The 13,276-nt window shown below is 39.7% G+C and overlaps 1 protein-coding gene across 1 annotated transcript; it reads right to left on the minus strand.

Moving 5' to 3' along the window:
* Positions 1-2,450: 2,450 nt before the first annotated feature.
* On the minus strand, positions 2,451-11,063 carry LOC110525321 (UPF0691 protein C9orf116 homolog). Its single transcript, XM_021605341.2, has 3 exons — positions 10,556-11,063; positions 4,371-4,449; positions 2,451-4,259 (listed from the first exon to the last, which is right to left on the minus strand). Exons 1-3 carry the CDS (start codon positions 10,684-10,686, stop codon positions 4,074-4,076), a joined length of 396 nt encoding a protein of 131 aa, XP_021461016.1. The 5' UTR covers positions 10,687-11,063; the 3' UTR covers positions 2,451-4,073.
* Between the last annotated feature and the right edge of the window lie 2,213 nt (positions 11,064-13,276).

The raw sequence follows: 13,276 nt of genomic DNA on the forward strand, positions 1-13,276 counted from the left end.
GTGTTGATGTCCTGCAGTAGCTAGCTTGTGTTGATGTCCTGCAGTAGCTAGCTTGTGTTGATGTCCTGCAGTAGCTAGCTTGTGTTGTTGTCCTGCAGTGGCTAGCTTGTGTTGTTGTCCTGCAGTAGCTAGCTTGTGTTGTTGTCCTGCAGTAGCTAGCTTGTGTTGATGTCCTGCAGTAGCTAGCTTGTGTTGGTGTCCTGCAGTAGCTAGCTTGCTAAATCTGCCCTTTCCTAAGCCATGGATTTGAACTTGTGGTTTTGACTTAATTCCCTGTACAAGCCAATGGTTATGATGGCGATTCTGATTTAACCATAAATTCATATGTTGTGCCACTGTCCTGAGACGATTGAAGGTCAATATGTAGCCTAAATGTAGACTAGTAGTCTCATGTTAACTAGCTAGATAACTTAGCTGGTTCATTGTTGCCCCATGCAAGGAAGTTATAGTAAGCATTTTAGCTAGGTAGTCTAAGACAACAAAAACTAAAGCTTGTTTTTTTTTTACCTGCGTGTACCCGCACGCGCACACAAACACACACACAGAGGCAGAAATCAGTACCATAGACAGCCACATCATATTTAGCAACATTGATTGGACTAAATTGTTTTTGGTATCTTTAAGTTTGTTTTCAGTGTATTAAACTGAGTATATATAGCATTGTTGATTTGATTATGTTTAAATGTTTAAAATGAAATGTTGCTGAAATAGCGGCTGCAGTGCTCCGATTGACTTTGTGCTGATTTGCAGTAAGTCTGTACTTCTAAATCAATAGTTTAGTAACTTTCTTGACCATGTTGCAGGTCATGTAATACTTATTTTCCACCATCATTTGCAAATAAATTAATTAAAAATCCTACAATGTGATTTTCTGGATTTTTTTTCTTCTCATTTTGTCTGTCATAGTTGAAGTGTACCTATGATGAAAATTACAGGCCTCTCTCATCTTTTTAAGTGGGAGAACTTGCACAATTGGTGGCTGACTAAATACTTTTTTGCCCCACTGTATGTATATATACACAATTAAGCATAATGATTATGTTTTAGGTATTTGAAAAAGGCTAAATTCTCTACCCACCCCAGAGCCCTCCTCACGTTTTTTTTGCACCCTCAGATTTTGGGGGTGCATGATGTCCCTGATAGCAGTAGCATTGCCAACCCAAGCCTGTCAGATTTCTGACAGTCATTACTGAGCTGAAAATGGGTCTAGTCTCTGTGGAGAGTGGGAGAGCTCTACACTCTAAAACAGAGGAAAATGTGTCTGTGACCGTGCTAGGGCTTTTGGGACAGTTTCCTCTCCGTGCTACACCTAATTATAATCTGTAGCAGACAAAGGAAGCATTTAATTTGAGATGGTTCAAATGTGCCCAGAAATAAGCTTTTGGAGAACAGGAGTTGTAAGGAGAAATGGCAATTGTAAACTTAATCTTACACTGTAAGGGGAACTACTATTAGAAATAGCAGACAAAGACATGCAGTCTAGTTGTGCAATGTGATATATTGTATTGCACACTGAGTATACCAAACATTACAACCCCCCCCCCCCCCCCCCCAGGGATGCTGGCCCATGTTGACTCCAACTTTTGAGCATGAAAAAACAGGCGTCTTTAATGTTTTCTATACTCAGTGTATATTGATATGTGTCTACAATTAATATTGAGCACACATTCCACTCTTAAATATGTGATCTATGATATAAGGGATCGATCCCCAGATTTACTCAGTGGGCCTCAGAAGGGAAACGTTGCTTACATTATGCTAGATAATAATACTAGCATTTAAATAATGCTTAGAAAAAAGCTTTCCAAAAGGGTTCTGCGGCTTTCCCCATAGGATAACTATTTTTTATATCAGGTAAAACCCTTTTTGGTTTCAGGTAGAACTCTTTTGGGTTCCATGTAGAACCCTCTGTGGAAATGGTTGTGCATGTAACCCAAAACGCTTTTACCTGGAATCAAAAGGGTTCTACCTCTCACTGGGCGCATACTGGTTGGGACATTTTCCTCTTCGTGATACATCTAATTATAATCCGTCATGTGTTGCTGCCATGTTGTGTTGTTGTCTTAGGTCTCTCTTTAAGTCTTTCTTAATTGTTGTGGTCGCTCTCATTATGACATGTGTTTTGTCCTACATTTTTATTTTTAAACCCAGCCCCCATCCGCGTAAAAGGAGGCATTTGGCCTCGTGGTAGGCCTTCATTGTAAATAAGAATTTGTTCTTAATTGACTTGCCTAGTTAAAATAAGGTTAAATATATAAAACATGTTTAATCAATGTTGACGTTGAACCAACGTGGAATAGACTTTGAATTGATGTCTGTGTGGGCTGGAACCAAACGGGGTTATTCTCCTATTGGGACAGCCGAATAACCCTTTCAGGTTCTAGATAGCAATTTGTTTTATAATTGTGTATGGCTTCACAGATACGACATGGCTTCATTGAGTCAAAGTATAGGGTGTACAAGCATTTTTTTGTATTTTGCATATTTTTTTAGATCAGCTTTAATATTTCAGATTGTGGGTTCCATCAAATGTAATTGTCTACATAATTTCCAATCCCCCATATATATATTTTTTGTAAATATATATATATATATATATAAATATTTGTTATATATTCTCCCCTAACCCTACTACCCCTCCCCTAATTGACGTAAACTAATAGACCACAACACTTAGGCATCTATTTCCAGCTTATACAGTACATACTATGTACATTTTATGGACACAGCATATTTTACAATAGTTATCTTTTGTTTGTTTTTTAGTTCCATCCTCCAGCTCCCCTCAACCCCTCCAAGCATTACTCAAAAGGAGCTAACGCACAGATATACCTACTCTATGCTGTTGTACACTTCCCTCAAAATAGCCCTGTGAAGAGGGCATTTCACTACTATTCTCTTATTTTAACATTTACACCGTGTACATTAGTTAATTCATGTTCATCAAACAAAATGTCTTAATATCGCCTTGGATTATTTGCTAGTGATTTATTTTCCTTCTGATACGGTCTTGGTTCACTAGTTTCCTAGCAACCACTTTAAGACACTATTTTGTGTTACTTGTGTTACCATGACCCAGTTTTCTGGAATAATTCAAGGTGGTTAAATATAATTTGCAGGATCAATTTAAACTTAGATAGAATATCTATCGAATTCCAAAAACTTGTACAAATCTTCTGTTTGAAAGGTACCAGGAGTTGGATCAATTCTTATCCTTTACACAATAATAGAGAAATAAAACAGACTAAATGTACAAAACATTATGAACACCTGCTCTTTCCATGGCAGAGACTGACCAAGTGAATCCAGAGGAAAGCTATGATCCCTTGTTGATGTACTTGTTAAATCCACTTCAATCAGTATGGATGAAAGGGAGGAGACAGGCTAAAGAAGGATTTTTAAGCCTTGAGGCAATTGAGAGGTGGATTGTGTATGTGTGCCATTCCGAGGGTGAATGGGCACGAAAAGTGCCTTTGAACGGGTTATGGTAGTAGGTGCCAGGCGCACCAATTTTGTGTCAAGAACTGCAACGCTGCTGGGTTTTTCATGCTCAGCAGTTTCCCGTGTATATCAAGAATGGTCCACACATTGAATACTATGTGGGAAGCATTGTATTCAACATGGGCCAGAATCCCGGTTGTACGCTTTCGACACCTTGTAGAGTCCATCCCCCGACAAATTGAGGCTGTTCTGAGGGCAAACTCAATATTAGGAAGGTGTTCTTAATGTCTTGAACACTCACCGTATATAAAAACCTTACCCCAACATCAGTCTTGGCCACAAGGTGGACATCTAACATCTTGCTGACTCTTTTGCTGTGCGTTAGCTCCTGCATGTGCCAGCAAAATAGTCAGCAAGTTGTTAGATCACCACCTTGTGGCCAAGACTGATGTTGGGGTAAGGTTTTTATTGAACCAATCACCAATGGTAGGTGGGGTCTAATAAAACAAGGTGAATGTTCTGTATGATGTTTAAATACTCATTATAGGAATTGATCCTTATAAAAGGCAAATAGAATGAATGGCATACAAATGTAGCAATGAAAATGAATTAAGGTAGGTGGAGTAATGTTTTCAATTCCTTGGACCATTCCCACTGTCGTATGCATAATTAAAGTTGATCCTGTCTTGAAACATGGGGATGGTGTCGTGTCCTGTGATTTTGCTCTTCTCAATGGACGTGTTGAAACCGTTATCTCTGAACATCCCACTTTTCAGCATGTGTTCTGAAAACTTCCGATAACTGCCATTAAAAGTTGTCTGATGGGATAGGAAAAATGAAACAAAATCAGGTTCAGACAGATCAGTGCAAATAATCATGTTTTTTTTGTTTGTTTTAGATTTCCATACGGTTTATGGCATCTTTCTTACAGGCATTTCATGAACGGTTGGTCTCTTGCTTCCATATATTTGGCTTGATGTCTGGTAGAATGGGTGGTTTTTCTTCGTACTGAAATAGACAAATATTATCTCAGTGCATTGATCATCAAAAGCAAACAACCTTTTTGGTGCATAACATTTTTAGCAAAATGGTTAAAGGACCAATGCAACTTTTTATTTCTCAATCTGTTTGTAACATATTCTAGTTTTGGGAACATATAACTGTATTGAGATCAAATGTTTAATCGATGAGAACATGTGCAGAATGTTGGCCAAAAACCATCTTGCATCATCTTCTCCGACTACCGGCCACTGGGTTTCCTCTCATCACCATATTTGGTGGTGAGTGGAAATGCCAACTGGATACTTCAGATTTATACATCCGGTGAAACATCTGGCTCATTGTTCTATCTGTGACAGCAGTGATTGTCAGACCAGGAGACATTCAGAAAATCTTCTCACTAAAACATCTGTAGCGTCCGACCGGTTTGGGCTACACCAGGGATTCTGATTTTCCATGTATGAAAATGTTATTCGATGCATTTCTATGGGCTAATAGCAGTAAGACCAAATTCAATGTTCAATTAAATATATTTTTATTTTCTACCCACAGGGGTCCTAAAATTCTAAATCAAATAGGAAAACTATCCTTGGTGACCATCTAAAAACAGTTCCATATGTTAGCTTAGTAGAAAACCCTCCGATATGACTTTCTTTAGTAAAATAAATGTGCTGCTGATAATACTGCTATAGTCGTCAAGGAAAAGGCAGAGGACATGTACAGTTGAAGTCAGAAGTTTACATACACCTTAGCCAAACACATTTAAAATCAGTTATTGACAATTCCTGACATTTAATCCTATTAAAAATTCCCTGTCTTACGTCAGTTAGGATCACCACTTTATTTTAAGAATGTGAAATGTCAGAATAATAGAGAACGATTTATTTCAGCTTGTATTTCTTTCGTCACATTCCCAGTGGGTCAGAAGTTTACATACACTCAATTCGTATTTGGTAGCATTGCCTTTAAATAGGTTAACTTGGGTTAAACGTTTTAGGTAGCCTTCCACAAGCTTCCCACAAAAAGTTGGGTGAATTTTGACCCATTCCTCCTGACAGCTGGTGTAACTGAGTCAGGTTTGTAGTGCTCCTTGCTCGCACACGCTTTTTCAGTTCTGCCCACAGATTTTCTATGGGATTATGTTCAGGGCTTTGTGATGGCCACTCCAATACCTTGACTGTGTTGTCCTTAAGCCATTTTGCCACAACTTTGGAAGTATGCTTGGGGTCATTGTCCATTTGGAAGACCCATTTGCGAACAAAAGCTTTAACTTCCTGACTGATGTCTTGAGATGTTGCTTCAATATATCCACATAATTTTCCCACCTCACGATGCCATCTATTTTGTGAAGTGCACCAGTCCCTCCTGCAGTAAAGCAACCACACAACATGGTGCTGCCAACCCCCGTGCTTCACAGTTGGGATGGTGTTCTTCGGCTTGCAAGGCTCCCCCTTTTTTCTCAAAACATAACGATGGTCATTATGGCCAAACGGTTCTATTTTTGTTTCATCAGACCAGAGGATATTTCTCCAAAACGTACGATCTTTGTCCCCATGTGCAGTTGCACACCATAGTCTGGCTTTTTTTAATGGCGGTTTTGGAGCAGTGGCTTCTTCCTTGCTGAGCGGCCTTTCAGGTTATTGGTGTATGTAAACTTCTGACCCACTGGAATTCACTACAGTGAATTATACGTTAAATAATCTGTCTGTAAACAATTATTGGAAAAATTACTTGTGTCATGCACAAAGTAGATGTCCTAACCGACTTGCCAAAACTAGAGTTTGTTAACAAGAAATTTGTGGAGTGGTTGAAAAATGAATTTTAATGATTCCAACCAAGCTGTATGTAAACTTCTGACTTCAACTGTAGGTGTTGCCCATGTATCTGATGCTCTCTGGCCAAAAGGAGTATGGCATGTCATATTCATTTTGGCCAGACAGCATCAGATACGTGGGCTACCTATAGTAAGCCAGAAGGGTGCTCTTTTGCTCACTCGGATGCTTTTTCTAATGAGATCGTTTCAGCCACTTGCGAATTGAAGGAAAGTTGGCGGGTGCACAGTGCACTGTTAGAATTAGAATTATTTTGGATGAACGTGTGAAGGTAACCTACATTTTCAAGTGGTTTGTCATCAGATGAAAACATGACTGGTTGTGTTCATGGCACATGACTGGCCTCTGCCTGGGGCCTCCAAATCACTAAGTCCGCCCCTGCTAATGGGAGGGATATGTAACCTGAAAACTAGCTGTTACTGGCAGATATGTTTGAAACTCTCTTTGTTATTGGTCTATTAAAGAGTATCCTGTACTTTTCAATACTTTTTCGCCTGTAGTTCTGAAAGTAGCACTCATGAGCCGAAAGTGGTCCCCGACAATTGCACATCTCTGTCTGTCTGTCTGTCTGTCTGTCTGTCTGTCTGTCTGTCTGTCTGTCTGTCTGTCTGTCTGTCTGTCTGTCTGTCTGTCTGTCTGTCTGTCTGTCTGTCTGTCTGTCTGTCTGTCTGTCTGTGTGTGTGTGCATGGGAAACATTGCCAAAGCAAGTAAAATGGATCAACAGAAGTGATGTAAATATTGCACTCATCCAAGTTCCAAAATAATAGACTTCAAAATGTCAAATTATGTCTATATACCGAGCTGTTACAACATGCAAATAGTTAAAGTATAAATATGGGTTGTATTTACAATGGTGTTTGTTCTTCACTGGTTGCCCTTTTCTTGTGGCAACAAGTCACAAATATTGCTGCTGTGATTGCACAATGTGGTATTTTGCACAATAGATATGGGAGTTTATCAAAATTGGATTTGTTTTCTAAATCTTTGTGGGTCTGTGTAATCTGAGGGAAATATGTGTCTCTAATTTGGTCATACATTTGGCAGGACGTTAGGAAGTGCAGCTCAGTTTCCAACTAATTTTGTGGTTTGTGTGCGCATAGCCTGTCTTTTCTTGAGAGCCAGCTTTCTCAATAGCAAGGCTATGCTCCCTGAATGTGTACATGATCAAAGCTTCCCTTAATTTGGGGTCAGTCACAGTGGTCAGGTATTCTGTTGAAGCAGATGCTAAGCTACAGGACTGTTTTGCTAGCACAGACTGGAATATGTTCCGGGATTCTTCCGATGGCATTGCGGAGTACACCACATCAGTCACTGGCTTCATCAATAAGTGCAACAATGACGTCGTCCCCACAGTGACCGTATGTACATAACCCAATCAGAAGCCATGGATTACAGGCAACAACTGCACTGAGCTAAAGGGTAGAGCTGCCACTTTCAAGGAGTGGGACTCTAACCCGGAAGCTTATAAGAAATACCGCTATGCCCTCTGACGATCCATCAAACAGGCAAAGTGTCAATACAGGACTAAGATTGAATCGTACTACACCGGCTCCGACGCTCATCGGATGTGGCATGGCTTGCAAACTATTACCGACTACAAAGGGAAGCACAGCCGCGAGCTGCCCAGTGACACAAGCCTATCAGATGAGCTAAATTACTTCTATACTCGCGTCGAGGTAAGTAACACTGAAGCATGCATGAGAGCATCAGCTGACTGTGTGATCACACTCTCCGTAGCCGATGTGATTAAGACCTTTAAACAAGTCAACATTCACAAGGGCGCAGGGTTACCAGGACGTTTACCAGGACGTGTACTCCGAACATGCGCTGACCAACTGGCAAGTGTCTTTACTGACATTTTCCAACTCTCCCTGCCTGAGTCTGTAATACCAACATGTTTCAAGCAGACCACCATAGTCCCTGTGCCCAAGAACACTAAGGTAACCTGCCTAATGACTACCAACCCGTAACACCCACGTCTGTAGCCATGAAATGCTTTGAAAGGCTGGTCATGGCTCACATCAACACCATTTTCCCAGAAACCCTATACCCACTCCAATTTGAATACCGCCCCAACAGATCCACAGATGATGCAATCTCTATTGCACTCAACACTGCCCTGGACAAAAGGAACACCTATGTGAGAATGCTATTTATTGACTACAGCTCAGCGTTCAACACCATAGTACCCTCAAAGCTCATTACTATGATAAGGAACATGGGACTAAACACCTCCCTCTGCAAATGGATCCAAAACTTCCTGACGGGCTGACCCCCAGGTGGTAAGGGTAGGTAACAACACATCCGCCACACTGATCCTCAACACTGGGCCCCCACAGGGGTGCGTGCTCAGTCCCCTCCTGTACTCCCTGTTCACTCATGACTGCATGGCCAGGCACGTCTCCAACACCATCATCAAGTTTGCCGATGACACAACAGTGGTAGGCCTGATCACCAACAATGATGAGACAGCCTATAGGGAGGAGGTCAGAGACCTGGCTGTGTGGTGCCAGAACAACAACCTCTCCCTCAATGTGATCAAGACAAAGGAGATGATTGTGGACTACAGGAAAAGGAGGACCGAGCACACCCCCATTCTCATCAACTAGTTGAAGTGGAGAATGTTGAGAGCTTCAAGTTCCTTGGTGTCCACATCACCAACAATCTAACATGGTCCAAACACACCAAGACAGTCGTGAAGAGGGCAAAGTTTATTCCCCCGCTTCTTTAATTAGAACAACAGTTTTCAGCTGTGCTAACATAATTGCAAAAATGGTTTTCTAATGATCAGTTTGCCTTTTTAATAAAATGATACACTTGGATTGGTTAACACAACGTGCCATTGGAATACAGGAGTGATGGTTGCTGATAATGGGCCTCTGTACGCCTATGTAGATATTCCATAAAATAATCTGTCGTTTCCAGCTACGGTAGTAATTTACTAAATTATCAATGTCTACACTGTATTTCTGATCAATTTGGTGTTATTTTAATGGACGGAAAATGAAAATTCTTTCAAAAACAAGGAAATTTCTAAGTGACCCCAAACTTTTGAACGTTAGTGTACATATTACCTCGACTAACCGGTGTTAGTCGCACATTGACTCTGTACCGTTACCCCCCCCCCCCCCCCGCTAAAGCCTCGCTATTGTTATTTTACTGTTACTTTAATTTTCTATTTTTTACTTAACACTTTTTCTTCTAAAAGCATTGTTGGTTAATTAAGGGCTTGTATAGTAAGCATTTTACTGTAAGGTATACTACACCTGTTGTATTCGGCGCAAGTGACAAATACAATTTGATTTGAAATAGTATTCTAGTTTGCTCAGTTTTTTTGTTCATTCGTACCAATGTGTCAAGTAATTATCTTTTTGTTTTCTCATGATTTGGTTGAGTCTAATTGTGTTGCTGTACTGGGGCTCTGTGGGGTCTGTTTGTGTTTGTGAACATAGCCCAAGGACCAGCTTGCTCTTCTCCAGATTAATCTCTCTGTTGATAATGGCTTTGTTATGGAAGGTTTGGGAATCACTTCCTGTTAGGTGGTTGTAGAATTGAACAGCTCTTTTCTGGATTTTGATAATTAGCGGGTATCGGCCTAATTCTGCTCTGCATGCATTATTGATCTCTCTCTCACACTCCCTCTCTCTGCTGTGTCCACTGAGCAGTTGGGCTAGCCCTGCAACCTCATTGGATAATACTTGGCCGGCCTCTTGCTAGCTGTCACTCAAATGCTAGGGGCTCATTGGCAAGAACTCGAATTGCTAGGGGGCTGGCCCACATTTGGGAAAATGGCACAGCAGTTTCAAGAAAACAGTTGCTTTCAAACTAGGGATTCCATGGCTAATTGAGGTAAAACAATAATTCTGCTCATAGATTATGCATGTATGAACTACACATTGACACATCTGGTACAAAGCGGTTGGTTTAAAAAAATACTTTGTCACCAAAACATATTGACATTTCAGGCAGTCTTTTCCATACAGCAATTACACTAAAAGGGCATTATCATTTTCACAGTATTATTCCAACCTCATAGTGTATACACTAACCTACCAGGCGATATTATTTAAAATTAGGTTAGTCTTGTTATTGTGAACGTCTAGTTTCAGGCAACTGAATTGCTGTGAAATTTCAATGTTGCCCACACACAATTTTCCTGAAAATTGGAAACATCGAGGCTACCATGTGAGTGGTGATATTGCAATGGGGGGACACAGCGTGCATAACCGCATTGCGGGTTCGATTTAAATGAGCACTTTAACATGCTGTAATTAGGATTTACCTGTAGCCTTGAAAGCAATCGGGGTTATTAAAACGCTTAGGAAGATTTTTGTCCACTTTGTAAACGTCACTGGTTTTCATAGCTTCATTGTCGTCTGATGGATGAGTTTCCACATAGTTTTCAGAATCCATGATTATGAGACGAGGGTTTCGGGCCCGATGCACACGACAACAAGGAGTAGGGTACTGTTTAAGTTAGTTGCTACCAACACAACTGTAACGAGGTGACGTCGGAGGGTTGGAACCATAGAGATCCTATTTCACGTGCCATAGAAGTAGGAATTAGAATACTAGAATGATCATGAACCTTATGATGATATAAAAGTCAGGTAGTTGGTCAGCCATGGTTTGCCAGTGCTGTGATAAGATATTGTGTGAAACAATATATTTGAAGAATTATCTGTACTGTAAATGTTTCCAATTAACTGCCAATATGACAACATTCCATAAAAAGAAATGCAGCCAATCCACAGCCATACAGTGGCTTAATAATTTGATGAAATGATTTAGACAAATTGTAAATGCAACAAGTGATGATATTGTATCATATAATAGCACTCACAGCTTTCCACAAAAAATACAACATTTAGACATTTATGGTCTGTTTACATATGCTGTATTTTAGAGGCTATCTATACAGAACATTTGTATAAAATCCATATAAACTGTATTTATAATTATATAACAATATTGTAGGTTGACAATAATTATATTACACAATTTCAGATATATCCCATGCCTTACTTTTATTTTCCTGTATAAGTAAAATCAGGAAATGCATCACCTCTGCCTCTACTGCCATTCATTCCAATTGGTTTGGATTTCTCCCTAACCACAATAGGTTTGGATTTCTCCCTAACCACAATAGGTTTGGATTTCTCCCTAAACACAATAGCTGCCATTTTCACTGCATTCTGGAACTTTGAGGGTTTATGACATAGCCTCTCTATTAAAAAAGTGTCAATGGGTGCATCAGGGTCACTTTGTTCAGAGACTGATTGTGTATTCAATTTCGTCTCTTAGTGTAGAATTGAGTTGTCAATTGTAATGACCATTTATTAAACAGACAATTACATTGCAGTGCCTATTTCAAAACATGTCCAATTAGGAGAGTTGGCTATAATGTTTCTGAACTTTATTCAATTACAGGCCCATTTTTTGATATTTGAGAAAAAAAATGTTTTTCCTACAAAAAATTAAGACATAATAATAGGCTGTAGCCTAATATGACTGTTTCATTGTACTAAAACAAGACATATGTAGTCAACATAAATATAACAGTCACAAGGCACAGGGAATTTCTTTTGCAAGTATAAATAAGATTTACCATTTAGAGTTAACATTTTCAAATGTCAGTGTAACATTCAACCACACATTTAAAGTAAATAATTCAACAATAATATTTAAGTAAACTGGCTAGTCAATTTCTTCACTGGATATGAAAGTATCCTAAATGATTATATTTAAATGCTGTCATTCTGACACAAGGGCTGAGTTTTCATCACATTTCCTGCTTCACATCTGTCTATACAACGATGAGATGCATAGGATTATGGAGAACTGAGGTGCTGTCCGTCTCTCGTTGGCAGTGACAGCCACAGTGCATTATTACTCACGGTACGAGTTTGAGACTGGCCGAGCGCGTACCAAAAGTAATAATGGACCGTGAAGCAGGCAGAAACTCTTATCTTCGGTTTATCTGTGGGGGAAAAAATCCCAGGTTTGATCTGGCTATGAGAAGCCAACAATCCTGTATATCCCATTGTACAATATTGTAAAATTCCATTGGGCATTGAGGTTGGGGTGTGAGATTGTAGCTTCCATCTATCTGAAACAAGAGAAGAAAAAATGTAATATTAGCCAACACAACCCACTGGGCACATACTGGTTGAATCAACGTTGTTTCCAATTCACTTCAATGAAATGACGTTGAACCAATGTGGAATAGATGTTGAATTGACATCTGTGCCCAGTGGGAATTTGCTGAGCTTTACCAATATCTAGCCTATATTATTGGGCTGCATTTTGAATAGCAGAACTATAGCAGAACTAAATAAATCAGTCCTAGAGGGCAGCATGCATAGCCTAATACAGTGGTTCCCAACCCTTTTCCGCTACTGTACCACCAACAGTATTTTGCTCTGCCCAGAGTACGTCTGTTGTACCCCCTCATGTGCATTTTACCATTAGGAATAAGTCTTCTCAAGTACCCCCTGTGGATAGGCCAAGAACCCCCAGGGGTCCTTCTCCATAAAGCCTGCCCACTGTTCACGCCATGTTCATCTAGTTTTGAGTTACATTTGGATGAGTTTTCAACTAATGTCAATTCAATGTGAAAAAATAAATAAAAATTAACAAGTCATTGGGTTTAGGTTAAAAGTTGGCAGAAAAAAACACGAAATGCCCTTAAATTGATTACTTTTTGTGAATCCAATCAGTTTACCACGTTGATTTTGTTAAAATGACATGTTTGAGGGTAGGTCAACTGTAAAATCACAAACTTTTTTTGCATCAAGGTGGGTGTTTACATCACTGGCTTCAATTCAAAACAGGCCAATGTATGATCATTGTAATGTCTAATAATAGTGTATGACCTGAATTCGTTGATGCTTTTAAGCTTTAAATGTTCAATATATTGTGCTTATCAATGGTCTAACAAGTTCCTTGGTTTATTAGGCCAGTGGTTCCAAGCCTACCCTCAAACACAAATGTCCCACTAATG

Source organism: Oncorhynchus mykiss, chromosome 6 (assembly GCF_013265735.2).
Source record: "Oncorhynchus mykiss isolate Arlee chromosome 6, USDA_OmykA_1.1, whole genome shotgun sequence".
NCBI lineage: Eukaryota > Metazoa > Chordata > Actinopteri > Salmoniformes > Salmonidae > Oncorhynchus > Oncorhynchus mykiss.

What these genes read in the sequence shown, in the direction of transcription:
- LOC110525321 (XM_021605341.2), bottom strand. Translation starts at nt 10,686, where the DNA reads ATGGATTCTGAAAACTATGTGGAAACTCATCCATCAGACGACAATGAA. An exon ending in GATTGCTTTCAAGGCTACAG is followed by an intron (nt 4,450 to 10,555) that starts GTAAATCCTAAT and finishes TGTCTATTTCAG; the next exon opens with TACGAAGAAAAACCACCCAT. An exon ending in CAACCGTTCATGAAATGCCT is followed by an intron (nt 4,260 to 4,370) that starts GTAAGAAAGATG and finishes CTATCCCATCAG; the next exon opens with ACAACTTTTAATGGCAGTTA.